This window comes from Panthera tigris, chromosome B1, assembly GCF_018350195.1.
Source record: "Panthera tigris isolate Pti1 chromosome B1, P.tigris_Pti1_mat1.1, whole genome shotgun sequence".
Taxonomy (NCBI): domain Eukaryota; kingdom Metazoa; phylum Chordata; class Mammalia; order Carnivora; family Felidae; genus Panthera; species Panthera tigris.
The window spans coordinates 118,420,865-118,448,624 of NC_056663.1; the positions used below are offsets into that span (position 1 = coordinate 118,420,865).

At 37.1% G+C, this 27,760-nt stretch overlaps 1 protein-coding gene across 4 annotated transcripts in view; it reads left to right on the plus strand.

The window, feature by feature from the left end:
* The window catches only part of CENPE (centromere protein E), a 79,165-nt gene extending 52,147 nt beyond the window's left edge, over positions 1-27,018 (plus strand). For 2 of the 4 annotated variants that reach the window (XM_015537024.2, XM_042984098.1), the window contains 11 exons: positions 760-864; positions 2,811-3,029; positions 5,120-5,317; positions 6,024-6,227; positions 8,766-8,984; positions 11,900-12,085; positions 17,255-17,367; positions 18,959-19,056; positions 20,681-20,864; positions 23,712-23,998; positions 26,632-27,017. In XM_015537024.2, coding sequence (XP_015392510.2) covers positions 760-864; positions 2,811-3,029; positions 5,120-5,317; positions 6,024-6,227; positions 8,766-8,984; positions 11,900-12,085; positions 17,255-17,367; positions 18,959-19,056; positions 20,681-20,864; positions 23,712-23,998; positions 26,632-26,726 — 1,908 coding nt within the window. In that variant the 3' untranslated portion in view covers positions 26,727-27,017. Of the gene's footprint in view, positions 1-759; positions 865-2,810; positions 3,030-5,119; positions 5,318-6,023; positions 6,228-8,765; positions 8,985-11,899; positions 12,086-17,254; positions 17,368-18,958; positions 19,057-20,680; positions 20,865-23,711; positions 23,999-26,631 lie in introns of all 4 variants that reach the window. The other 2 variants (XM_042984097.1, XM_042984099.1) reach the window with 2 other exon arrangements.
* The last annotated feature ends 742 nt before the right edge of the window (positions 27,019-27,760 follow it).

Here is a 27,760-nt window from a genome sequence, read left to right on the forward strand (position 1 = left end):
AGTTCATCCAGTAGGACTGTAGGTATTTAGAATCACATGTCTTAAAAAGCCCAATTGAACCCTCAAGAAAATAACATAAAATTCAGACAAATAAGAAATCATATGAAATCTGTAAGAAATCTTTTTTATTCTCATAATTCAACAACAGAGCAGAAGATCATGTCATCTGCAACATTAATAGAAACATGAGACCCTTGGGAATCATTGTTATGTAGGCCCTTTACAAAAAGATTTAATTCATTAAACAAATATTTATTAAACAATCATTCTTCTAAGTACTGTAGTAAATAAGTGGGAGAAAAGGTTTTAGGTCGTACTTCGAATCAGAAGTCCAAGATGTAACAGGATATGCATTTTCTATTCCAAGGAGTTGGGAAGAGTGAACAGAGATATTTCAGGTGGTTTTGGTAGCGTATTATTTGGCAGCAATTCAGAGACTAATTCTAATTCAGAGACTTGGAATAGTAGGAACCAGATATAAACCTAAAGTGTAACTTGCAGTTGTGATGGTTATGGGGATAAATCCTATCTCCAAAAAATATGTGGTTTTTCCACATTTTTTCTTAGTGAGTCAAGGCCACTTACTACTTAGTGGTACTGTTACTCATTTTCTGACCATTTTTCACTTTGTTTTTGAGTTACAAGTTTATAATTCCATTATTGAAATGATGTGAAAAAATGTAAGTGGAAAAGTATATAGACATTAAATGTGAATGTAGTTATAGTTGACGCCTTGTTTATTTCTTTGTATCAAAACAGGACCAACAGAACCATAAAGAGGTAGTAAAATATGAAAAAAAGTTACCATGTAATGGGAAACACCAGCTCACAGAAAGCCTGAGAGACAAGTGCTCTAGGATAAAAGTAAGTGTCCCATGTTAAAATTACAAATAAATATTGGTACCCTTCCAGAGGCCTAGAATGGAGCCTCTGGGGAATGAGTAGATAGTGCTCAAAGTTTTTTTCAACTTTCTAATCTAGTATAGGTGTGCAAGTATGTGCATATGTATGTACATAAACACACAAAATGGGGGGAGGGGGTGATTTTAAGGCCCCACTGGAAAGATGATATTTGAGCAAATACCCGAAAGAGATAAAGGATTGAGCTACATAGCTATCTGGGGGAAGAACGGGATAAGAAGAGAAAATAGCAAGTAAAAGCTCCTGAGGCAAAAGCCTGCCTGGTGGGTTCCAGGAACATCCAACAAGGGAGAAAGCTAATAAGAAATGAGGTCCGAGAGTTCATGAGGAAGATGCAGGCTGTGCAGCCTTGAAAGATCTTTGGGTTTTAGTCTGAGTGAGATGGAGATTTATTGACAAGTTCTGACCACGAGAGAGACATTATCTGACTTACATTTTAGAGGGATGACTCTGATTGTTGTGTTGGAAACAGAGTGGAAGCAGGAAGAGCATCTGAGAGAAAAATTTCAATAAGCCAGGCAAAGTTGATTGCGGCTCAGCCCAGAGAAGAATCAGTGGAGTAGTGAGAAATGTTTGGATTCTAAATGTATATTGAGGGGAAAAGCCAACAGGATTTACCGTCTCGTTCCAACTAGAATGCAAGATCCCTAAAGATGTTGTGTGTTTTCTGTGGCTATATCACTTAGCACATTCCTAATGGAACATGTATTTATTAAAAGTACAAATGAATGATTACACAGTGCTGCTTCATACTGTAACATGATTCATACTAGGACCAAAGGCAGGAAATGAATGTACAGCTAGCTTTTCCTTAAGTTATTAAAAAGGAAGCTCATTATTGTCAGAAGCCCCTTGTTTTATTATTTAGCACCCTGAATTAAACATGTTATTTGTTACATGACTGTAGCAATACGTACTACTGTGTTCTTCAACCTGCGCTTTGACCAGTGTGTCCCCTGCTTGGCCTCTAATCATTTGAACTTACAGACCAGGCTTGTTGGGTGTCTACCATATGCTAGGCACTATATCAGTTCTTTATCTCATGAGATACTTTTTATTGCTCCAATTACAAAGACACTGAGGCTTGGAGAGGAAGTTTAGTCGTTGCTCAAGGTCATATAGCTAGTAGGTTGGTAGAATCAGGACATGAAATCAAGTGTAAGTTTAGAATTTGAGTTTAGAAACATTTTTACAAATATAATTTTATTTCCCTTAAGCTATAATGTCTGTGTATATTTCATAGATTACATAGATATGGATATCATATTTACTTTCCCCTAGAAAAGTTTGTGGGACTCATTATAGTCTTTATTTTGTTTTTGGGAAAATGGCTCAATGATATCTGTAGTCAGGAAGTAGCAGAGATAGAACCTGAACTCTAACTGATAAAAGGTTCGAAAACTCAGATTCTAGGCAGAGAAATAGAAATGTGTAGAGAGGCTGCACCAAGCTGACAAATAGTTCGATTTTTCGTCACTTGTTTTACCTGGAAACTCACACTGCCTGCTGTGAACATGAGCCAGCATTCAGTCTTGAACTATAATATAGACTAGATTGAATTCACTCAAATTTATCTTTAGACTTTGAGATGGTCATTTAAATCATGAATGCATAAAGAACTAAAAGAAAATGTATCAAAATGTTAATAGGGATTGTTTCTGGTTTTCTGTGTTATATTTAAAATTTTTAAATTTTTAAAATAATTAAATAGTATTTCTGTAATCCAAAATCAATAAGAGATCCTTCCCCCCCCTTTTTTTTAACACAAACATCTTAATTTGTTTCTGCATTACAGAAAATATTAAGCATAAGTTTTGTTAAAATTCTAGGGCAAGGACTATTTTTGTTACATTAGAATGAATTGTTAAATGAATTCTAATTTTCCTTAGGAGCTTCTGAAGAGATACTCAGAGATGTATAATCATTATGAGTGCTTAGATAGACTATCCCTTGACTTGGAGAAGGAAGTTGAAACCCAAAAAGAGCTTTCAATTAGAGTGAAAGCAAACCTCTCACTTCCGTATCCACAAATCAAACAAATTCAAAAACTTCTTACTGCAAACCAGAGATGTTCAATGGAATTCCACAGAGTCATGAAGAAACTTCAGGTACCACGTTTCTTAGTAATATCTTTGTAAATACTGCTATAATTGGTTTTAACATCAGTATATCTAAGTCCTACTTTGGGAGTTGGCATATTTGCTATTTAGTGTATTTACTACCAAATTAAGGGTTATATGGGTCTCAGCATAGTATGTGCAAAATCCAGTATGCATCTAGGACCTGTTCATTCAACAAAACTTGAGCTCTCCCTGTGAATCTGGATACTGCCAAGGTGCTCAGGAGACAGGTAGGAATAACATCTCAGTTATCTCCTGGTCTAGTACATGAAGCAGATATATAAGCAGGTAGTCTAAGTGTGGTGATAGAGGTACGTGCAGATTGTTGACATACCAGATAAAGAGTCACAGAAGGTGAGACTGCAGTAGAAGCTGGACTGAGCAACAGTGATTGCAGTCCATTTTGCAGATGATGGAGAGCCACTGGACAGTTATTTTAAGTAGTGGCAGTAGCACGATCATACCGTTTTAGCTACTTCACCATAGAAAAACAATGAGTTTGTGGCAGAGAGAAGAGACAAAAAGCAGTTACAGTGGTCAGATGAGATACTATAGGTGACTCTTCTACCAGAAAAAGATTCACAGGGATGGGGAGGACAAAAGAAATTAAAGAAATATTCAGCAGCTTGGGATGCCTGTGTGGCTTAGTTGGTTAAGCGTCTGACTCTAGATTTTGGCTCAGTTCATGAGCTCACGGTTCATGAGATCGAGCCCCACTTTGGGCTCTGTGCTGATGGCATAGAGCCTGCTTGGGATTCTTTGTCTCCCTCTCTTTCTGCCCCTCCCCCACTCACGTGTGCTTGCTCACTCTCTCTCAAAATAAACTTAAAAAAAAAAAAGTTTGGAATTCATCAGCTTATAGTTGCTAGATAATATAACATATGTGAGTACGGTCACCCAGAAACCATAATAGAAGAATAAGAGCCATGGGATAAGAAGAGAGATCTAGAAAAGATAAATTTTCCAGTCAGTAGCAGTAAAGACAGCAACATGTGGGTTTGAGGCTGGAAACGTCAAAGGAACAGAAAAAAATCAAGCAAAAGTGCTGTTGCTCAAGTCAGTAGAGGACAAACATGTCAAAGATAAAGTGGTCAAGAGTGTCAGATACTTCATGCAGCCAGAATATGAACTGAACAGATGCCCTCAAGTTGTTGATTGATAATGGAGCTCATTGGTGACTTTCTCAGAGCAGTTTTAGTTGAGTGCTTAGGAAGGGCCAGATTATAAGAGGTTACGAAGTAGTGGAAGACTGAGGAAGGAGGGAGGGAGTTGGTATTTGTCTTTCCTAGATAGTTTGCTTCTCAGGCCCTGATATTCCTTTTTTTTTTTTTTAAGTTTATTTATTTTGAAAGAGGCAGTGTGTGCATGCAGAGAAAGGGCAGAGAAAGAGAGGGAGAGAGAGAAAACCAAGCAGGCTCCACACTGTTAGCGCAAAGCCTGACACAGGGCTTGATCCCACTAACCATGAGAGCATGACCTGAGCCAAGATCAAGAGCTGGGTGCTCAACCAACAGAGCTACCCAGGTGCCCCAGGCCCTGAAATTTTTCCACAAATCCAGGCAATCAGATATCCAGAATTTATCCAAGAGGTCCATGGAACACATGGCATTCAGATTATTGTTACCTTGATGCCAAACATCTAACTACATGTAGAAAGTACATCTTGAGGCTGGTATACCCATTTTGGTTACCCAATCAAGGTATGCAGGACAGGATGTTGAAAATGAATCTCAAGCTTCTAGCTGGGAAACATGGGTGATTGGTAGAGAAAGGTGAGTTTCTAGGGAAAGAGATTATGTTACATTTTAACATTGAATGTAAGGTAATTGTTGAACATCTATGAGATGTATCCAGTAGGGAGTCCAAAGTAAGGAACTTGAAGTCTGGAAGTTCTTCTCCCAAGATACTGAGAGGAGAAAACTGGGGATAAAGAGAGAGGCTCTTTCCTTCTTCCTCACTTACCAGAGGATATAGATAAAGAAGAGATGCCATCCCACCTCTTAGTCTTGAGGGTTTAAAACTTCCTCTAAATGTGATAAAAAGTTCATTTCCCAATTTGTTTAATGTTTTTCTGTAAGTATGTGTTAAGCCATGTTACAAAGATAAAGGAAGAACACCATGAATCCATCAATAAATTTGAAGTGTTTTTTATTGACGAAGTGGAAAAGCAAAATGAACTGCTAATTAAAATACAACACCTTCAACAAGATTATGATGTGCCATCCAGAGAATTAACAGACCTTAAATTGAGCCAGAATATGGATCTACATATTGAGGTATCATTTATTTAAATGGTTTCATTAGATTTTAGGCCTTTATGTCACATAGAGAAGGTACCTTTCCATGTGCTTAGAGCCATTTTTCATTTTCCAGAAATTAAAACTAGGTTGCAGGGTGACAAGTGCTAGATGTAAAGAGTGTCACATAATGGACTAATCTCCTTTTTCAGGACTCCGCAGATACAGGAAATAGATTTAGTACCAACAAGTGGGAATTCATAGAACCCCAGAATAAGTTTGCAAATGCTTTCTAAACCTAGATCTGTGGCTGGGAGTCAGGAACATTTTTATTGCAGTAACTCCACATGGAGTGCCTTGCTCTCACCCAGCAGTGTGAGGCTGGCATCCAACTCCCAACACGTATGTGAGACCTGAGTGCACAGGAAAGCTACATGCAGAAGCACTTCGTATATTGTGATTATTGGTCACAGACAGTTTTGACAGTTAATTCTAACAGGCAGAATTCACAGACATTCCTCTTAGATGGCCTATACTGCCAAAAATTTATTATTCAAATCACTAGAATAAAGTTTTAAATTAGAATTACATTTCTAATGTAATTAGAATAAATTAGAATTATATTTATTTCAAAATATTAAGAATGAAAGTTCAGTAAGATATTTTCCCCTCTTTGATATCTATATGATATTTAGGTGAAAACTTTCCTAATGTCCAGGTGATTAAATACTTATTTTTCACACAGGAAATTCTCAAAGATCTTTCAGAAAATGACTTCCACTGCATAAAGGCTGAATTTCAACAAGTGCTAAGTAATAGGAAAGAAATGACCCAGTTTTTGGAAGAATGGTTGAATACTCATTTTGATACAGAAAAGCTTAAAAATGGTATCCAGAAAGAAAATGATAGGATTTGTCAAGTGAATAACTTCTATAATAACAAGATAATTGTAAGTAATGATTTTCTTTTGCGCTACCTCATTCTTTTTTGTTGTTTGCTCTGATTTTTCCACCTTTCTTAAAAAAGACTTAGAACAACTTAATCTTAGGTATGCTTTCTGTAATTTACTTGTATATACTTCATTTTTTTATGGAAAAAATTGGAAAAAATTATGTAAAACATGTTCTTCCTCTTATATGTTATGTATGCTTCTTTAAGATAATTAAAGATAATCAACTGACACTTGTAAGGAAGATAAAATTAGGAGGCTTGGGAGACTTAGTTGGTTAAATATCCGACTCTTGGTTTCACTCAGGTCATGATCTCATGGTTTGTGAGTTCGAGTCCCACCTTGGACTCTGCACTGACAGCACGGAGCCTGCTTGGGAATCTGCACCCCTCCCCCCGCCATCCCCCCCCGCCCTCCCCCCGCCTCCCCCCCCCCCCCGCTGTTCCTTACCTGCTTGTGCTTGCTCTCCCTCTCAAAATAAACTTAAAAAAAAAAAAAAGGATAAAATCTTGGGGTGTAATAATTAATCAGTTTCCACTTATGAAATCTTGAATCCTCTTTCCTTTCCCAGTTCTCACTGCTTCTGTAGGAATTGAGCCTTTTCCCCCCAGTAGCCTCAACAGGGTAAGACATGAGCCTGATTCAGGGCTGCAGGCAGCACCTGTGGTCATGCCATAGACAAGCCTGGCCAACTCCTTGGCGGAGGCCTCATTTGCTTTTCATGTTGGTGGTATCACTACCATATGCACTGATCCTTCAACTCTGAGGTTCAGAGATATGGTTTATACCTCTGTTCCTGAGGTGACTGGCTCCAGTGTATAGATTCACAAGAACCAACATTGCTGAAGATCATTTTTGTTAATTTGTTGTACTTTCCATTGATGAGGATATCATTCTGCTTTCTTTTTTTTTTTTTTAATTTTTGTAATGTTTATTTATTTTTGAGACAGAGAGAGACAGAGCATGAACGGGGGAGGGGCAGAGAGAGAGGGAGACACAGAATCCGAAGCAGGCTCCAGGCTCTGAGCTGTCAGCACAGAGCCCGACGCGGGGCTTGAACTCACAGACCATGAGATCATGACCTGAGCCGAAGTTGGCTCAACTGACTGAGCCACCCAGACGCCCCTCATTCTGCTTTCTGAAGTAATCCCTATCTCTATACCTGGTAAAATACACAGTAATCAGAAAGTTGCTTGTGTACATGGAACTGGAGCAAGGGGAGCTAGATTAACATCACAGCTTCTAAGATTAATTTCATATTTCATATGTTTGGGCAGTTCTTTTTTGACACTTTAATTTCATCTGGAAACTATACTTAAATCACACTGAAGTATAGGTAATATTTTCAAAAGCTGTTTTCCTATGGAGAGTCATTCCCATTTGTTAAATACCTCAAGCTAGCAGAACAGTATGAGCTATTTCAGGGCGGGGGCGGGGGAAGAGTCCACAATCAACGGAAAAGTATAAAACCAATATTTGGCTAAGATAATCCCCATATAATTCAGTGTTTTTCTTGTAATATTGAGGGCCTAGTTGGGAGTAGAAAGTAGGGATTCCTACTGTGTGGATGAGCATAGATATGTGGCTTCTTCCAGCACCCTGAGAATAGGAAATGATAACTTCGTATGGTGTGAGGCCAGTAGTCTAGAACCCAGGAAAGTCCAGGATGCCAGCCAAGAACATAACTAAGTTAGCATCCAAGTCTGATAGAAGTGCCTTAAAGCCACAAAGTTATAGATAAAACCAATAAGGCATTCATGATGAGCAAAAATACATCCCATAACAATTAGGAAGTAAAAAGATATGAGTAATTTCAGAGTTAGCGAAGGTATTGATTGACTATTATTTCCTGCACAGAAATATAAGATTTTCAGATTACCAAAAGTCAGTGAACTATTTTCCCTATAAACATTGAGATTTGAAATGAAACAGGAAAATAGATTGCTGTTAAGTTTATTGAATATGCTCTGCTATTACACGTCAGTTAATGTTTATATAGGACATTATAAATATCATAATACAGGAGCACAGTCGGTTAAGCATCTGACTTTGGCTTAGGGTATGATCTCCCGGTTCATGAGTTTGAGCCCCTCATCAGACTCTGTGCTGACAGATCCTTTGTCCCCCTTGCCCCTCTCGTGCATACATGCTTGTATACACTCTCTCTATAGGATAAATAAACATTAAAAAAATTGAATAACAAATGTCATAATACATAATAACTTTAACCTGTACAGTTTTGCAGATTCCTCTCCATAATGTTAGCACTGATTTAATAAAGTGAGGTTTATCATCTTGCAAATCAATGTGAATCCTCTCCAGTCCTTATTTTTTATTCTCATCAATATCCAGCATCTTCTGTAGTTTTAGAAACTGATGCAAACCACAAAGAATGTTCACATTCTTTGAAAGTACTATTCTAGAGTGTTCTAAATAATGAATTTCAGCATATGCCTTGTTCTAGAATTCTAGTAGTTTTCATAGTATTTTTATATGTAATTCATTTTAGAGTTATAATAGTGTTTTACTATTCAATAGGCTATAATGAATGAATCTACAGAGTTTGAAGAAAGAAATGCTACCATAACTAAAGAATGGGAACATGACCTGAAATCAGTGAAAGAGAAAAATGAACAACTATTTAAAAACTACCAAACTTTGAAGATCTCCCTGACATCTGGTGTCCTTGTTAATGCTGTTACAGAAGACAATAAGAATCTTCATGTTACATCAAGAGCCACACAACTAACCACAGAGGTATGTGATTTCTTATGAGACATTTTTCAGTTTGCAGATTGATCAGAGTTAAAGATGCATTTTATGTAACACTTCAGAGCAAAATTATAGTATCAAATGTATTAGGGAATGTGGGCCATGTTTGTGTGTGATGGGCTTGTTTTTATTTATTTTTTTTAATGTTTTATTTATTTTTGAGAGAGAGAATGAGCAGGGAAAGGGCAAAGAGAGGGGGAGAGAGGATCGGAAGCAGGCTCTGCACTGACAGCAGTGAGCCTGATGTGGGGCTCAAACTGACAAACCGTGAGATCATGACCTGAACTGAAGTCACATGCTCAACTTACTGAGCCACCCAGGTGCCCCAATGGGCTTGTTGTTTAAATATAGTCCTATTGTGGCTATCACTCAAATAACTACAGAACTATATATTACATGAGATCTTCCCTTTGAATTATAAAGCAGAAGTAACTCATAGCTTAACTTGATTAAAGATACATATACCTTCTCAGGTGCTATTACTATACATTATAAATTTCTTCAATTGTGTAATTTTTTTTTTAAGTTTATTTATTTTGAGACAGAAAGAGAGAGGCATGAGCAGAGGAGGGACAGAGAAAAAGGAAGGGGGGGAGGCAGAGAGAATCCCAAGCAGCTTCACACTGCCAGCACAGAGCCTGATGCAGGGCTCGAACTCACAAAATGCAAGATCATGACCTGAGCCAAAACCAAGAGTCAGCTGTTTAACCAACTGAGCCACCCTGGCACCCCACAATTGTGTAACTTTTTATTAAACTATAATCTGTGTCTGTATATAGTACTAGCTTAGAGGGTTAGTGCAATTCAGCTTTTCTCTAATTATCATCAGTCTTTAATACTGGTTTGTGTTATATCAAAATTAAAGTGGAAAAGCCTAAAAATATATAACAGATGTCTTATATAGATTAACCTGTATCCAAGAATCAATACGTTACTTGAATGATTCAGTTATAGGGGTACATTGGGTGGCTCAGTCGGTTAGGTGTCTGACTTCAGCTCGGGTCATGATTTCACAGCTTGTGGGTTCGAGCCCCATGTCGGGCTCTGTACCGACAGCTCGGAGCCTGGAGCCTGCTTGGGATTCTGTGTCTCCTTCTCTCTCTACCCCTCCCCCACTCATGCTCTGTCTCTCTCTCAAAAATAAAGAATTAGTAAAAAAAAATTTTTTTGAATGATTCAGTTATTTTGTTACCTAGCCTTACTTGGGAATCTGCGAAGCAGGCATACTATTTTATGTTGTTAGCACACAAAATGACTTCGTGAAGAACCTAAGAGGAAATTATAATTTATCATCTTGAGCAAAATAAATACTCAGAATAAAACGTCAGCCACTAATTTAATAATCAGTTACCAGTGGAAACTAGAAGACCACTGGTACAGTTTATCGATTTGCTAATCACTACAGACCTCAGTCAGTTGGTGGAGACAAAAATAGCCGAAATATTAAGCCTATCTACCAAAGTAATAAAGAAACAGAAGAAATATCCATCTTCAGTGACCCCAGGAAATACCCTATCCGATAGTAAATGATATACTATTAATCTGGTAATCATGCCGAATTAGAGTAGCATAGAGTAGTTTGGTACGATATGGAAATAGACACATCAAGCAGTGGAACAGAGTAGAGTTCAGCAGTACACCCAAGTAAGGATGAGAATTCAGTGTTTGATAATGGTAACCACCAACTCGGTGGGGAAAAGATGGTTTACTGCATGTTTGATTCCAGACTACCAGCTAGCCACCTGGAAAAAAATAAATCTGGATTCCTACCTCACTCATTTAAACAAAAATAAATTCTAGATGGGCCAAAAACAAACATTTTCTAGGAAATCCTGCATGTGTGTGTAGGTGAATAATCTTACAAATATGAACAAACTCGGGTATTTAACTTCAGGTATTTTTGTATTTGAAAAAAACTGGAAATAACCTAAATGTTCACTAGTGGTTGATGGGTTAGCTAATTTACAATACCTCTATAAGACAGGATGTATGTATCCATGAAAACAAAAATGTGGAGAGATCTCTATGTGTTGTTAATGGAAATATCTGGAAAGTATATTATCAAGCTAAAAAGAAACAGAACTGGGGCACTGGGATGACTCAGTCATTAAATGTCTGACTTTTGATTTGGGCTCAGGTCATGCATGATCTCTCGGTTCATGGGACCGAGCCCTGAATTGGGCTCTCTCGCTGACAGCAAGGAGCCTGATTGAGACTCGCTCTTTCTCTCTCTCTCTCTGCCCCTCCCCCACTTGTGCACTCGCTGTCTCTCTCTCAAAAATAAATATTTTTTAAAAAACAACTATATATTCAGTATGTTCCTACTCTGTGTATGACTGACTCTTTCGTAACTGTGTACTTACAAGCACTTAAATAGGCATGCAAAATTTCTAGAAGGATACACTTGAAAGAGTTTAGCAGTCATTGTTACCAGGTCAGCTCAGGTTCTGAGATGGGGAAACTTCCCCTTCATTATATGCCTTTGAATTTTTCCACATGCTTGTATTTTTTAACTTTAAAATTAGGTAATAAAAATAAAGGGAAAGCTATGTTATATGCATTACTTAAAGAGTCAGTTAACAGGTGTATTTCCTTTAAGTGCTGTTAATTTAAAATGTGAGTGCCTTTTTAATATGCTTAGCACTGTACTAACCAGTAAATAAGATAAACACTAAACCTTGTAATATAAAATTTGGGCCTTTTTTAATCCAAAAATCATCAACTTCTAAATAAAGGAAATAATACATGTGTAAATTGAGTGACATTTGGTTTCTCTTCTATCTTTTCTTAATGCAATCTGAAAAATTAATACCTATGTATATGATCGTCTTTGTCTTAAACTTATATTCTGTGATTCTGCCTTCATGGCATACCTTATTTATGTGTGCTTTTTCTCACAGAAAATTCAGGAGTTGGAAACTTCACTGCGTGAAGCTAAAGAAAATGCTATGCACAAGGAAAGCAAGATTATAAAGCTGCAGAAAGAACTTGAGATGACTAATGACCTAGTAGCAAAACTTCAAGCACAAGTTAATGAATCAAATAAATGCCTTGAAAAGACTAAAGAAATGATCCAAGTACTTCAGGTAACTTAACAAACTCATTTTACAATAAAAGGGTTTTTTTTTCTTCTACTGTTGAATTTGACAGTTTATTTGGGACTCTAATCTTTTACTTGAACTTCCTGCTACCTATGTATGTATGAAGTTCAGTACTCAAGCTTTAAGAGAGCAGGTGAAGGGGCCCCCGGGTGGCTCAATCAGTTAAGCATCCGACTTCGGCTCAGGTCATGATCTCACAGTTCTTGAGTTCAAGCCCTGCATCGGGCTTTCTGCTGTCAGTATGGAGCCTGCTTTGGATCCTCTGTCCCCCTCTCTCTCTGCCTCTCTCAAAAATAAATAAATAAATAAATAAATAAATAAATAAATAAATAAATAAGCAAGCAAGCAAGCAAGCAAGCGGAAACTTAGAAATGAAATGTAGGAATATATTTTCATGCAAAATAATGATTATTTTTGTATTCCTAGAAAAATTACTTTTAAAAGGCATATAAATACTATTCTAAAAGTCCTGGCTCATTCAATAAGACATGAAACAGAGGCAATAAAAAACAATCTCATTATAGTTTAATGTAAAACTAAAAACCAAGAAAATCAATTGTAAATCCTTAGAACTTTTTAGAATAATTATTTAATATTTCAAATCACATTTTTATTCAATCAAGAAATATTTGTTGAGTCTTCTATATGTTGGTCATTGCTCTAGATGTCATGTATACAGCAGTGGAAAGAAAAGTACCTCCCTTCCTTCTAGTTGCTTATATTCTTGTTCAGGAAGACAGAAAATAACCAAGTATATATGTGTGTCAAATGGTGAAAAGTGCAATGGGAAAAAATTAAGCTAGACAAGGGGTGTATGGGTGCTGGGTGAAAGTGAGGGTGGGAGGGAAACCTCTTATCTTACAAAGCGTTGCTGAGCAGAGCCACACCATTAAGAGGACTTGAAGGGATGAGTGAGCTCTGTGGTAGCGGAAGGGCCTTCTAGGCAAAGGAAATCTCAGATAGCCTAGACATGTTTAAGAAACAAGCCGGTGTCTCCTGTGCAGAATGAGCAAGGGGACAGAGGTGGGAAAGAAGGTAAGAAGTAGCGGAAAGTCAACTCGTAAAGGGTCTCACAGGTTATCGTAAGAACTTTGGTTTTTATTTTAAGTGAGCTGAGAAGTCGTCGGGATTTTGGCAAAAGGATGTAATGATCTGACTTAATTTTAAAGGCTGCCCTTTGAAAATCAAATCCAAGAGGGTGTGTTTGTTGTAGCTGCTACAACAAAGGGAAGCAGACTGCAACAACTCAAACAAGAGAGAATCTTGTTTCTCTATCTCATATAAAAGTATGAGTTCCAGGTTGGCAGGAGGGTCCATACCGCATGACCATTCAGAGGCTCACTTGTCTCCCATCCTGTTTCTCCGCCACCCCTCTGGTGCTGTTTTCATCTGTATGGTTAAAGCCAAGTTGTAAGCAGTTCATGCTCCGGCTCATAAGAAAGGGACAGATGGAGAAGACAAAATTCATCTTAAAATCTCTATTCTTAAAGAAGGCTCTGGCCCAGATGTGGCACACATGCCTTCCTTTCATATTTCTTGGAGTTAAGACATTATGCCAGAGTTTTTGGCCCAGACAACTGGAAGGTTATAAACTTATATTCTATAAAATGCAACGTGTATTTAACTCAACATAAGAAAAAACTTTTAACCTATTCCCCACTATTTGAAAACATCTTGGATATAGCTGTCCAATATAATGTGGGGTTTATTAATTGAATAGAGAAGAAAGTAATTTGAACAAATGAATCATTAAAATTTTGTTTCAATCTTGATACATTTCCTCCCTTGTATCATTACAAATTGTTTATATCGAGTAGCAGTGAATTTATTAAAAATTTAAGTTACATTAAAACTTTAGGGACATCCTGCATGATGGGAAAAAAAGATTTTTTTTTTAATGTTTATTTATTTTTGATAGAGAGACAGAGCACAAGTGGGGAAGAGGCAGAGAGAGACACACACACACAGAATCTGAAGCAGGCTCTCAGCTGTCAGCACAGAGTGGGGCTCAGACTTACAATCATGACCTGAGCCACCCAGGCACCCCAGAAGAAAAAAGATCTTATTTATGATGGTCACAAAATCAAAAATAAAATGCTTGAATGACTAACCTTAACAAAAAATGAGGAAAACATATATGAAAAGAGCAAGAGAACTTAAAAAAGAAATACAGAGCGTGTGGTTTATAAGAAACACACCATTTCCTAGGTTGGAACTTCAATACTGTACAAGCCTAAGTTGTTCCCAAGTTAATTCCTAACTTTCATGTAATTCAAATCAGAATTTCAAAGGAATTCTTTCTCAGGTAGAGCCAGGAAACTTTCTTAACTGAATCCATCTAAAATGCAGCTGATAAATAGGTGATATTAACAAATTTATGTTTGCAGTCTTCTCAGTTTATTAGTGAAACTATTTAAGACTCAGTATTTCTTGAGTGCAGCATCGGTCGCATGCCATGTGTTTGAAATATGGAATTCTGTTGTCTCATTTCTAATTTGGTATTTTCAATTTTGATTTCTCTTACATAAGAATGTTTTAAATAATGTTATATGTGACTAATTTATTTCATTATACCATGGCAAAAAAAAAACTGTAATCTCTGCATTTTCTTTTTAGTGTCATAAGTGGATACCTTTTATTTTAAAGTTCTTTGAACTTTTAAAACAGTATATAGACAAGTAGATCAGTGGAAGAGAATAGAAGGCTTAGAAGTAGACCCACACAAATGCAGTCAGCTGATCCTAGACAGAACAAAGGCAGTTGAGTAGACTCAACTTAGCAACTAGTGATGCTGGAGCATCTGGGCTTCCATAGGCCAAAAAACGAATCTTGACAGAGACCCTCTATCTGCCACAAAAAGTAACTCAGTTGATCAAAAATCTAAATGTAAAACACAAAACTAGAAAACCCCCAGAAGAGAAGATAGAAGATCTAGGTGGCCATGGGCTTGGGAGTGACTTTATCTTAGATACAACACCAAAAGCACGATCCAGGAAAGAAAAAACTGGTAAGTTGAAATGAAAATATTTAAATGAAAAATATCTGCTCTGCGAAGGACAGTTAAGAAAATTAAAAGACAAGTCACAGACCAGAAGAAAAATTTTTGCAAAACACGTATCTGATAAAGAACTGTTGTCCAAAATAAACAAAGAATTCTTAAAAGTCCATGATAAAAACAACATGATTAAAAAATGGGCAACAGATCTAAACAGACACCCCACCTAAGAAGATACTCATGGGATAAATAAGCAAATGAAAAGATTCTCAGCTTCATGTCATTAGAGTATTGCAAATTAAAACAAAATACACTACACTATAACACCTATGGTATCTCAAAATGCCATGCTCGCCAAAATCCAAAACATCACACTAAATGCTGGTGATGAGCTGGAGGAATAGGAACTTTCATTCATTGCTTGAAGGACTGCAAATGGGACAGCCAGTTTGAAAGAGAGTTTGGCAACTTCTTACAAAACTGACAACACTTCAGTCAGCCACATTCTCAGGGAGTCTCTGATATGAGCATCTGAATCAGAAGGTGGGGTATTGAACGGGTGCTGTGACTGAGCAAACAGTGGGCTTCTCCAAGAATGGGCTTATCTTACCCTGTCATCAGCCTCCTTAAGCTGAGCATCTATCATTTTGCATCTTTTTAGTCTTTGCTAGCCATGGTGTGCATGTGAATGTTTCTATGGGGTTTGGGGTGAGAAAGCCTAGAGGAATAAAGAGAGCTCTCTACATCCCTATTTAGATGGGTTTTATTTTTTATTCAATATCTAATTCTCCATTGTATGGCTGTGGTACAATGATAAAAAGTGATTTATTCAGCAATAATAAGAAATGAGCTAACAAGCCACAAAAAGATGCAGACGAACCTTAAATACACACCACTAATTAAAAGAAGCCAATCTGAGGTGTCTGTGTGGCTCAGTTGGTTAAGCGTCTATCTTTGGCTCAGGTCATGATTTCATGGCTCATGAGTTCAAGACCTGCGCCGGGCTCTGTGCTGACAGCTCAGAGCCTGGAGACTGCTTTGGATTCTGTGTCTCCCTCTCTCTCTGCTCCTCCCCGGCTTGTGCTTAGTCCCTCCCTCCCTCCCTCCCTCTATCTCTCTCTCTCTCTCTCAAAAATAAATAAAACGCATTAAAAAAAAAAAAATTCAGAAGAAGCCAATCTGAAAAGACTACATACCCTATGATTCCAACTATATGACATTCTGGGAAAGGCAAAACCAGGGAGACAGTAAAAAAATCAATGGTTGCCAATGGTCTGGAAGGGGTTAGGGAGGGAAAGATGAATAGGTGAAACACAGGGGATTTTTAGGGCAGTGAAGCTATTCTGTATGATACAGTAATGATGGATATGTGCCATTTTACATCTGTCAAAATCCATAGAATGTACAGTACAAATAAAAACCCTAATGCAACCTAAAATATATCAATATTGGCTCATAATTTGTAACAAATATACCACACTAATATGTGATGTTAATAATGGGGGTAATGGGCAGGGTAGGGAGGGAGATAGAGTGTGACAAGGGTATATGGGAACTCTGTGTACTCTCTGCTCAGTTTTTCTATCAACCTAAAGTTTCTCTAAAATATAAAAATCTGTTTATTAAAAAAAGATTTAAATATATGCAAGTATGTATTTATGTATGTTTTTTTTTTTTTTTTCTGTGATGGGAAGTAGATACATTGACAGCACTGGATTGAACCATCCTTGAGTACACAATGTCCCAACAACACTTTATACTGCTTTGTGCCTTGGTTCAGTTCTAGTTTGCTGTTTGTATTGCCATTCTGGCATCTTTTTGTTTCATTTTACCCTCCCTGTCTCCCCCCCTCCCACCCCCCCATTATTCTCAACATTTGTTGCATTTTGTCTTAAGTATTTCATTTTTAATTGGAAAAAAATTTGTTTTAAGAAATGAAAGTCATATGTTCTTAATTACATATTAGCTTCCAGTAGTTTCAAATATACTTCACATCAAATATCTGCTTGTTCATTTTAGGATTAAATTTTGGGCCTTTTCCTGCTTTTCATATATTTGAAGTTTGCTGTTTTAAAATGTTCCTACCAAATCAAGGTAGTTAACAACTCTTTAAAACTGCTCTGAAATTATTTTATTTTTCTCTTCTCTAAAAAATTTAGGACAAAGTTGCTTTAGGAGCTAAGCCCTACAAAGAAGAAATTGAAGATCTCAAAACAAAGCTGGTAAAAATAGACCTAGAGAAGATGAAAACTGCCAAAGAGTTTGAGAAAGAGTACGTCTTTGCCTTAATTGAACATGACTTTAATAGCTCAAGTTTGCCTTCTAAATTATATAAATTTCTTTGCATTGGTTAACTTTTTTAAATATATGGAAATATTGTTATTGCTTTTTAAAATATCCACATCCACAGATTTTAAACTTGTTAAATTCTCAGGGGCGCCTGGGTGGCGCAGTCGGTTAAACGTCCGACTTCAGCCAGGTCACGATCTCGCGGTCCGTGAGTTCGAGCCCCGCGTCAGGCTCTGGGCTGATGGCTCGGAGTCTGGAGCCTGTTTCCGATTCTGTGTCTCCCTCTCTCTCTGCCCCTCCCCCGTTCATGCTCTGTCTCTCTCTGTCCCAAAAGTAAATAAAAAACGTTGAAAAAAAAAAATTTAAACTTGTTAAATTCTCATTACATATCCAAAGTTTTTTAAAAATGTGCATAGTTCTGGCCAATTACTAATACAATGTTTCTTTTGATGCTTCTTGCTCAGTCATATATAAACAGCTTAAAAACGGCCTTTTTATGCTTGAAAATGAATGTTAAGAACCTGTATGTGTGTGTTTGTGTCTAGCAGTTTGACCAAGGTTTCTGTTGGTTCTCTTCATTTAATTTGTTCCTCCTGTTGTGTTTTTGTGTAAAGGTTGTATTTCCTTTTAAATTATGGTACCTAGTACCCAAATGCATAACCTCTTTTTATTTGTTTATGTATACTACTGTACATAATGGCACGCCTAAAATTCTTTATGATATGGCGTAATGAAAGAGCATGAAACAGAGTCAGAGACAGTGAATTAGAAATATAATATTGCCACATTATTATATCACCTTGCATAGGCTGTTTAATCTCTCTGGGCTTTATGTTCATATACAATAAATAAAACAATAAGTCTGTATTAGATGATTTCTTAAGATTCCTTCTGGCTCCTAATGCTTTTTGTTCTTGCTATAATAAATATTTAACAAGGATACCTAATTTGCCCAAAAAGTAGCATTCTGAAGCTTTTGCATCCAGACTAGCCTTCCATTGATAAGACTATTGGTTTTAGTGAAACTTATACCTATCAAGTTCTTCATTATAAAAAAAGCAATTTTACTTAGAGAACAGGATCCGCAGATAACTTTCAGAGTCTCTAAAGGCAGAAAGTCTCATGATTTATCACTGCTGATTAATGCTTAAGCCAGGAGTTCATAAAATATCACTTTCTACTGGGAGACAGTGAGCAGAATTTGTTTGACCTTTGACTATCACACTGGACTGGACTGCAGTCGGGGTTTACTTCCCTGACAATGTAGACATAGGTAGAAGTTTTTTCTCACTTTCATGCTCTGGTAATTGTTGTATCCAATTAATAGCTATTGGGCTTCCAGATATTTAAAAAGAATTGTTTAAAAAAAAGTACTCCTGCAACCAAACAGAATGCTTCTGATTTGACGGTGTTGTACCTATAAAACACTTGGTACCAGGAGGGTATCTGCTACTACTTATGGGTTTCATGTCAATGTAATATATCTTATTAGAAAATTCTTGACAGCAGTTCTGTTTATTCTTCCATTAAAAATTAGTTGCTAGGCTTTTACATATTTCCATTGTTCTTTTTAGAATTACTTCTACAAAAGCCACTGTAGAATATCAAAAAGAAGTTATAAGGGTATTGAGAGAAAATCTTAGAAGAAATCAACAAGCGCAAGATACCTCACGTAAGTAGAAAATGCTGATATTTCCATAACTTTCCATTTTACTTCTCAATACACTTAGACATTTTGAATACTATTATATATGTGACAGTCAAGAATAAACATGTTAATCACTAATTTAGAAAGAACTGTTTTTGAAACGAACTTACTGGGATCATATTTATCCTGTACCCAATTTAGTTTGGTTTCCTATAATTTTAACTGTCCATTGGAGATTCTTAAAAAATACAGATTTTACCTTTGCATTATCAGATCATCAGATCTTTACATAGTAGTGAAGACATTCACATCTTAATAGATTTTAACCATAGGCACAGTAAAAATACAATCAGTACACAGTAGAAATAAGGAAATAAAATCCTATTTGTTCTTAGTACTGAAAATACAGAGTTGATGCTTATTTGCAAACTCTTTGAAATCGTGCAATCTTTTTGAAATTGATTTTAGACACAGTTGTCAAATCTAATGATCAAATTTCTCATATGATTTCCTCAACCTATATCTTTTTCCATATTTTTATCTCATGTTTCATTTGAAAAGAGAGGATGCTGAACAGTACTTGGGACAGCTTTGTGTAGTAAACACTGAACTAAGGACAGGTCACTCTCACTTCGTGGCCCTATGAAATCATGGGGACAATAATACCTGACCTTCTAGCTTATATATATACTTATTGTAAGGATCAAACTGAAAGTTGTGTGTGAAAGCACACTGAAAGTTCTAAATGTCAAGCAAACATAAGGTAATACTTGTGTGTATTATTATCTACTCATTTAAAAAAAAAATGAGAAAGTGTTAAAGATGTTGTCTAGTACATATGTAGACTGAACGTCTCTAGTGGCTATTGTGGGATAATTGCACCCCTACCTGGAAAACTTTAAGGGATAAAAATAGAAATGAGCAAGCTTTGTTGTTACAGAAGGGTCAGGATAATTAACTCTTGATTTGTGACTTTCAGTACATATTGTATCTGAATTCAAAGTAATTCAAAAGAAAATGGACATTAAGTGTCTTCCCCATACACACCTTATCACCCTTTTGTAAATTGTTGGTTACACAGTGACTTCTACGTAGAAGCACCTCACATTTTAATGCAGTTTTACCTGAAATTTAAAAAACAACTCCTTACATTACTTTTACACACATAGTGCAGAATACTTAATAATATATGCTTTAGTATCTTTCTGAGGTTTATTCAGTTAACAAGTATGTGTTGAGAACTTACAGTGCACTGAGTAACTGGCAGTGGACCCCACACACACACATTCTGTATTGTAAGAAGCCCTCTGGGTGTTTCCACTGATGGAGAGGAGAGAGAGTGAAGGACCACACTCACTGGGGAGATTACTCCTGCTGCCGTCATTGTGCAAGATTTCAGGGAGCACTGTGGTGGGAGTGGACTTGGTGGGTTGGAGAGAAGCAGGAGGACTCTAGAGATAATTAGAAGTGTTGATCACATAGGCACAGGAAGTGAGGTAGAAGGAGGAAGGCAAGGATGGCTTCTAGGGAGATGATTGAGATGGTCTGGTTTTTACAGTGACTTATTGCGCTCAGTAACATTCCCTTTATTTTGAACTTTGGAGATAATTAAAATTATCACTTTTGTGTGTATTTGCCCTCCTCACAGTTGTATCAGAATGTACGGACTCTCAGCCTTCGAATAAACCCTTAACCTGTGGAGGTGGCAGTGGCATCGTACAAAGCACAAAAGCTCTTATTTTTAAAAGTGAATATATACGGCTAGAAAAAGAAATCTCTAAGTTAAAGCAGCAAAATGAACAGCTAATAAAGCAAAAAAATGAACTATTAAGGTAAGATCTGCTTACACGATATTGAAATTATGCTTCTGGCTATTACATGTGGGGAGCATGGCATATACATATGCATATATATTTTTTGCAATTGGCAAGCCTTCACACATATGGGGAAAGTCATTTTTAGAGTATATGTAATAAATTTTTTTTTTAATTTTATTTAAATCCAAGCTAGTTAACATATAGTGTAATAATGATTTCAGGAGTAGAATTTAGTGATTCATCACTTACATACATTACCCAGTGCTCATCTCTACAAGTGTCCTCCCTACTGCCCATCACCCATTTAGCCCATGCCCCAACCCAACACCCCTCCAGCAACCCTCAGTTTGTTCTCTGTATTTAAGAGTCTCTTATGGTTTGCCTCCCTCTCTGTTTTTATCTTATTTTTCCTTCCCTTCCCCTATGTTCATCTGTTGCGTTTCTTAAATTCCACATGCATGAAATTATGATATTTATCCTCCTCTGACTGACTTATTTCGCTTAGCAGAATACATTCTAGTTATTTTTTTTTTTTAACGTTTATTTATTTTTGAGACAGAGACAGAGCATGAACAGGGGAGGGGCAGAGAGAGAGGGAGACACAGAATCTGAAACGGACTCCAGGCTCTGAGCTGTCAGCACAGAGCCTGACGCGGGGCTCGAACTCACGGACCGTGAGATCATGACCTGAGCTGAAGTCGGACGCTTAACCGACTGAGCCACCCAGGCGCCCCAGAATACATTCTAGTTATATCCATGTTGTTGTAAATGGCAAGATTTCGTTCTTTTTGATTGCTGAGCAATATTCTACTATATGTATATATACACACACATACCACATCTTCTTTAGCCATTCACTAGTCGATGGACATTTGGGCTCTTTCCATAATTTGGCTATTGCTGATAGTGCTGCTATAAACGTTGGGGTGCATGTGCCCCTTCGAATCAGCATTTTTGTAATAAATGTCTTTTAAGAGGAATAAGACTATGGGATACCATTCCAGATGTTTGCTATCTATCAATTGATCTATTTTTAACAAAGCCCAGAAGCAGGAAGTAAACAGATCTTTGAGGGGCAGCTCAAATATACCACAAGTCTGTATACCCAAGTCAAAGGAGAACTTAAGCCCATTATTGTAGCGTATTTCCTTTTACTTCATAAACAGTTCTAACAGATTTAATTATTTGGCTTCTATCAAGGATTAGAATCTTGTGCCAAGCACTTTACTAATGATACAATAGAAGAAAAATAGGCATTAAACAAATAGCTAAGCAACTAATTTTTGCAGTGAGTGCTATTAAACAGCAACAGAAAAAAACACATTATCTAGTTGTGGGGAGGGGTAATGGCGAAGAAACTGATAGAAGAGCAGTTATAGAAAAGGGTAGAGGTTAGGCCAGATGAAAGGAGAGACATATAAGCCTTCTAGGCAGGGGCCAGCATGTGCACAGTCTTCAATCAAAAAGAATAACCTGTTGGTGGAACTGAAAGACACCCAGTGTGACGGGGGTGTAGAGAATGAAACATTAAGGTACAAGAAGAGATGCCAGAGGTCACTGGTCTAGGTTACTTACACAGGCCTTTTTGGGTCACTCTGAGGAGGCATGGGTGATAATCTGCAATATAATGAGAAAGTGACCTCCAGTGGAGGATTTTAAGCCAGGGCCTGATGAGATCAGATAGCATCTCTGGCTCTAGAGCAAATAGGGAAACCCAGTTTAGGAATCTATTTGCTATAGTCCAGGCAAAAGATAATTTTGGCATGGACTAGAATGGAGCCAATTGGGATAAATATAAGGAGATAAATTTGAAAGATTAAGTGTGAGGTTGGGTCCACAGACCTGGATGACCAAATAAAGGAGAGCAAGGCCTCTGGGATTGGTCCCCAGGCTTCTCTCTGCAGGAACTGGATAAATGCTGGTGACATTTCCTGCAACAAGCAAGACTATAACTAGTTCAGAAGCATGGTGTAGTATTTCTTTTAAAATAACAAAGGTACATTAAAGATTAGTCTATCCAGAAGATTAATTTGTCAAGTTATTGCTGCAAGGTATCAATAGGTAAACCACTCTGGATGATCTCACTGATTCATTTGAAAATCTGTCACACTCTAAGCTTTCTTTTCAGGACTCCATGATTACAATTGTTCAATTAATGTGACCTCATTTCATTTTCTGAACTGTGAAAATAATCGAAGCAGGAAGCATTAGGTGGGAATATAAGTATGATAAAATGGTAAATTATAACAAACAGGCAAAGGCAGGGGGGAGAGAAAGAGAGTTGGGGTGCCTGGGTGGCTCAGTCGGTTAGGTGTCTGACTTCAGTTCAGGTCATGATCTCATGGTCCATGAGTTCGAGCCCCACATCGAACTCTGTGCTGACAGCTCAGAGCCTGGAGCCTGCTTCAGATTCTGTGTCCCCTCCTCTTTCTCTGCCCCTGCGCCACTCGTGCTCTGTCTCACTCTATCTCTCAAAAATAAATGTAAAAAAAAGAGAGAGAGACAGAGACAAACCAGAAAGCTGACTCTTAACCATAGAGAACAAACTGATGGTTACCAGAAGGAAGGGGGTAATGGGATGGGTGAAATAGGTGATGGGGACTTAAGAGTACACTTGTTGTGAAGAGCACTGGGTATTGTATGCAAGTGTCGAATCACTATTTTGTACACCTGAAACTAATATAACACTATATGTTAACTGTACTAGAACTAAAATTTAAGATTAAAAACAAGACAAAGTGGTAAATTATATGTTGTATATATTTTACCAGAGTTTTAAAAATTTTTAATGTAAGTGTGAATAAATTTCAGGAATTGAGCAGACTTACAGTCTCTTTTTTTTTCCCCCCTACTACATTCAAGCAATAATCATCATCTTTCCAGTGAGGTCAAAACGTGGAAGGAAAGAATCCTTAAAAGAGAGGCACACAAAGAAGTTACTTGTGAGAATTCTCCACAGTCTCCTAAAATGACTAGAACAGCTTCCAAAAAGAGGCCACATACACCTTCTCAATGCAAGGAACGGAATTTACAAGATCCTGTGCCAAGGGAATCACCAAAATCTTCATTTTTCGATAGCCGATCAAAGTCTTTACCAACACCTCAACCAGTTCGCTATTTTGATAACTCGGGTTTAGGCCTTTGCCCAGGTAAGTAAATATCCTGGTTCCTTAGAAATCAGGGGATATCTGTCAGAATTTATCTTTAATTTGTGGTCCCAAAGAGCAAGTTTAGACAAGATGTAATTGAGCAAACTATGGTACTCAACTTGATTTGGCATTTCTGGGGTGAGAAAGTTTCTCCAAAGCATGGCACTAATGTGTATTGTTTTTTATCCCAAGCTAAGTCTTTATTCTGCCTCTTAAACCTTCAGCTTTTCCCTAAGAGAAATAAGCAACTCTGTTAAAAACATGAAGACACTACCCTATAAACAAAACTGTTACCGAAGAAGCCCTTCTTATCAATTCAGTTGGCCAGTATTTCCAATAGCATTATATTCATTTTACACAAGCCAGATCATAGACTTATTCCACTTATTAATTCAATCAGTCAGCAAAAAATTTTGATCTCTGACTATGTGTCAGATACATTGATAAGCAAAACCAGACATGGTCCCTTACCCTACTGGAGCTGATAGTCCAATAGGAGATATAGTAATCAAGTAGTCAAAAATAAACAGGTAAAATTCTAGAGTATAAAAGGCTATGAAGCATATTAATAGGTTTTTGCTGCAGGAATATTAAGGAAGTCTTCCTTGAAGAAGGAAACTGAGATCTAAGGTTAATGTGAGTTTCCTTAACAAAGAGGGGAGGGAAAAGTATTTCCGGCAGATACAACAGTGACAGCCCAAGGTAGGAGGGACCATAACCAGGGGAAGCATTAGAAGAAAGATGGTATGGCCACAGCACAGTTAACACAAGCTGCTGTGGTTGGAGGCCCTGAAGGCAAAGAGGAGAAGAGCCAGGTGTGTGGGAATTTGTAGATTGTATAGAAGAAGTCTTTGAGAGATATTAAACAATATAATGGCAGGGGATCATAATGAGTTATAAATTTTGAACACATCACCTTAGTTATATGGTAACCAACAAATAATAGGAGCAAGAGTTTATGACAGTTGTCTAAGCAAGAGGACATACTAGCGTGGACCTGAGCAGGTTCAGTAGAGCTAGAGAGAAGTGGACGGACAGGAGAGATAGGGGAGTCAAAGCAGTCATAGGTGCCTGGCTAGATGGTGGGAGAGGTGCCAGACACAGAGGTGTAGAGCATTGCAGAAGAAAGTCTGTAATACTGTGTTTCTTGTAGTCCATCTCACCACACAGCATTGATTGTGTGTGTGGCCAGAGCCTTTGTGACTGCATATCTGCCTGTCAGAAATCCCATTACACAGTTGTAGAAATCTGCAGCAACAAAATTGTACACCTAAGGAAAGCAGTTGCCAAATCATTTTTGGCCCCAAGTGAAGGTTGTGGATTTGTGAGGAACTCTACTGTGTGACTTTAAAAGAAATCTGTCCATTCTCATCAACTTTAAAATCAATATTAGATAAGTCCTCAGTCTTAAAGTGCTCTTTGGGATATAGGAAGACATCAATTTGAAAAAATGTTTAAACTATTCATTTTATGGAATAGTATTTAACAAACATTTAAGGACCTGCCATTAGCTAACACTTACATGGAACTTTTGCTGTATATGCATACATGCTATTTTAGAAGAGTCTTCTGAAAAACCAGGAAACTCTTAATTACCTCTTGATTTTATCCGATAATGCCAGAGACACATGCATGATATGAAACCACAAGTGGAAATGCTTAAGTCTTTTTATCAATATATGGATCACTCTGGTACTATTTTTAAGTAAAATAATAAAAGAGTAGGCTGGAGGGACACCTGGGTGTCTCAGTGGCTGACTCAGTTAAGTGTCTGACTCTTGATTTTGGCTCAGGTCCTTATCTCATGGTTTGTGAGATCAAGTCCCACCGGGGCTCTGCACTGACAGTGTGGCACCTGCTTGGGATTCTCTCTCCCTCTCTCTCTGCCCCTCCCCTGCTTATATATGCTCTCTCCCTCTCTCAAATAAATAAACTTAAAAAAAAAAAAAAAAGAGTAGACTGGAATAATATATAAGTCAAAAAACTGACCAATTCAGCCTTAAAGGACATAGTCCCAGCCTGAATTAGTAAAATACCATTCTAAGAAAATTTTAATGCTTTTATTTTGAATTAAAAAGATAATTTAAAATTTCTCAACAACTTGAGATAATTGCAAAGACCAGGTATGAGAGATTTACTTATATGAATATAATCATTTGAAAATTAATATTGTTTATAAACAAACGCAACTGAAGTGCTTTTTAAAGGCTCAAAGTTTTCCAAGGATGGCTAAATAGTCTCCAAAATTAATAGTATTTGTTTAGTATAGCATTTTTTTTTCCCCCTAAAATTCAGGCAAAAGAAAATCAGACTCACTCTGTGTTTGATTTCACTTTGAATCTCAAACTGATGAATTTCAAATGAGACTTTATTGCTTCTTGGTTTTATGTTCAAAATGGTTTTTCTAACAATTGATTTTGTGAGAAAATGGGGAATAAACTTCTCCAACTCTGATGAAGTGAAATATACCTTTATAATGACCAAACATGAGGTTAATGACCATATTGTCATTTTCCATTCTTCTTATCTCTGCTGTCTTAGCATTGTTTACATTTCCAATTCAATTAGAATTTCGTGTAGTTTTTTTAATAAAATATGGTTACTTTTGCGTTTTTCTTTTTGTTTTTTCTCAGAAGAACAAACTGCTGGAGCAGAGAGAGTGGGTCCTCAGCCAAGTCTTTGGCACACCTCCTCAAGAAAAGATATGCCTGAGTGCAAGACCCAGTAGGCTCCTCTACTGTCACTTTCCTGGGGGCCCAGCGTTTCCTGCTGAGAAATGACTGTGCTTTTACGTTATGTGCCTATCCCTGGCAATGTTACCACAGTCCAACATAATTTCAGTTCAGTTTTCACTTTGCCACTAGAATTGGAAGATGAAGGAACAGGAGATTAATGCATTCCAATAATTTGGAATGACTGATAGCAAAACCTCCTTGAATGTGGTAATACTTTAGAAATTGAATTGTTTTATTTATTTATATATTTTATACAGAATAAAATTATTGAAGGAAATTTCCAGTCTTTCCATGCATATACAAAATGTATTCATCTTTATTAAAGTAATGTTTTACACATGACTTAGGTAATTCTAAGGCCTAATACATAAAGTGTCATTTAATTAACATTATGAACTACTTTTTAAGTGCCTTGAACATTGAATAAATGTTTAATTAGTGGTTCTGAATCACAACTTTATGTAATATTGATGGTTTCTTGGTGGGGTATTCAGGGTACATTTGGCTGTACTCGTTTGGTGACTTGCAGAATTTTGCTACAAGAATATATACATGCTTCCTGGATTTAAGTTGCTAAGGGACAGTAAAGTGCTCTGACCTCTTCATTTTCTAGCCTGATCTTTGTTTTGCTATAATAAATACAAAAATTCTCTTTGTTTTTCTGTACCCACCCACTCCCTATACAAGAACTCTAAATTGGTTGATTTGTTATTAGACTTTGTACTGTGCTGCATTTTACTCCCAGCGGTAAGAATTTCATACCATTTATCCTACCCTTTTATTTCAGACATGAGGAAACAACACCTGAGTTTCTATCAAAGTAGAAAATCTTAGAAACCCAGAGTCCCCACACATACATAAGGCATCTGTGGATGGGCTTCATGCAGTCTGTAAGACCTCTGAAATTCTATGTTAATTTGTATGTAAACTCATTTTTCTAGGATACTTGGGTCCATACTTCTATCATATTCTTAAAGGGATGTGTCATCCTATAGGAGGTTAAGAACTATGGTTTTAGAGAGCATCT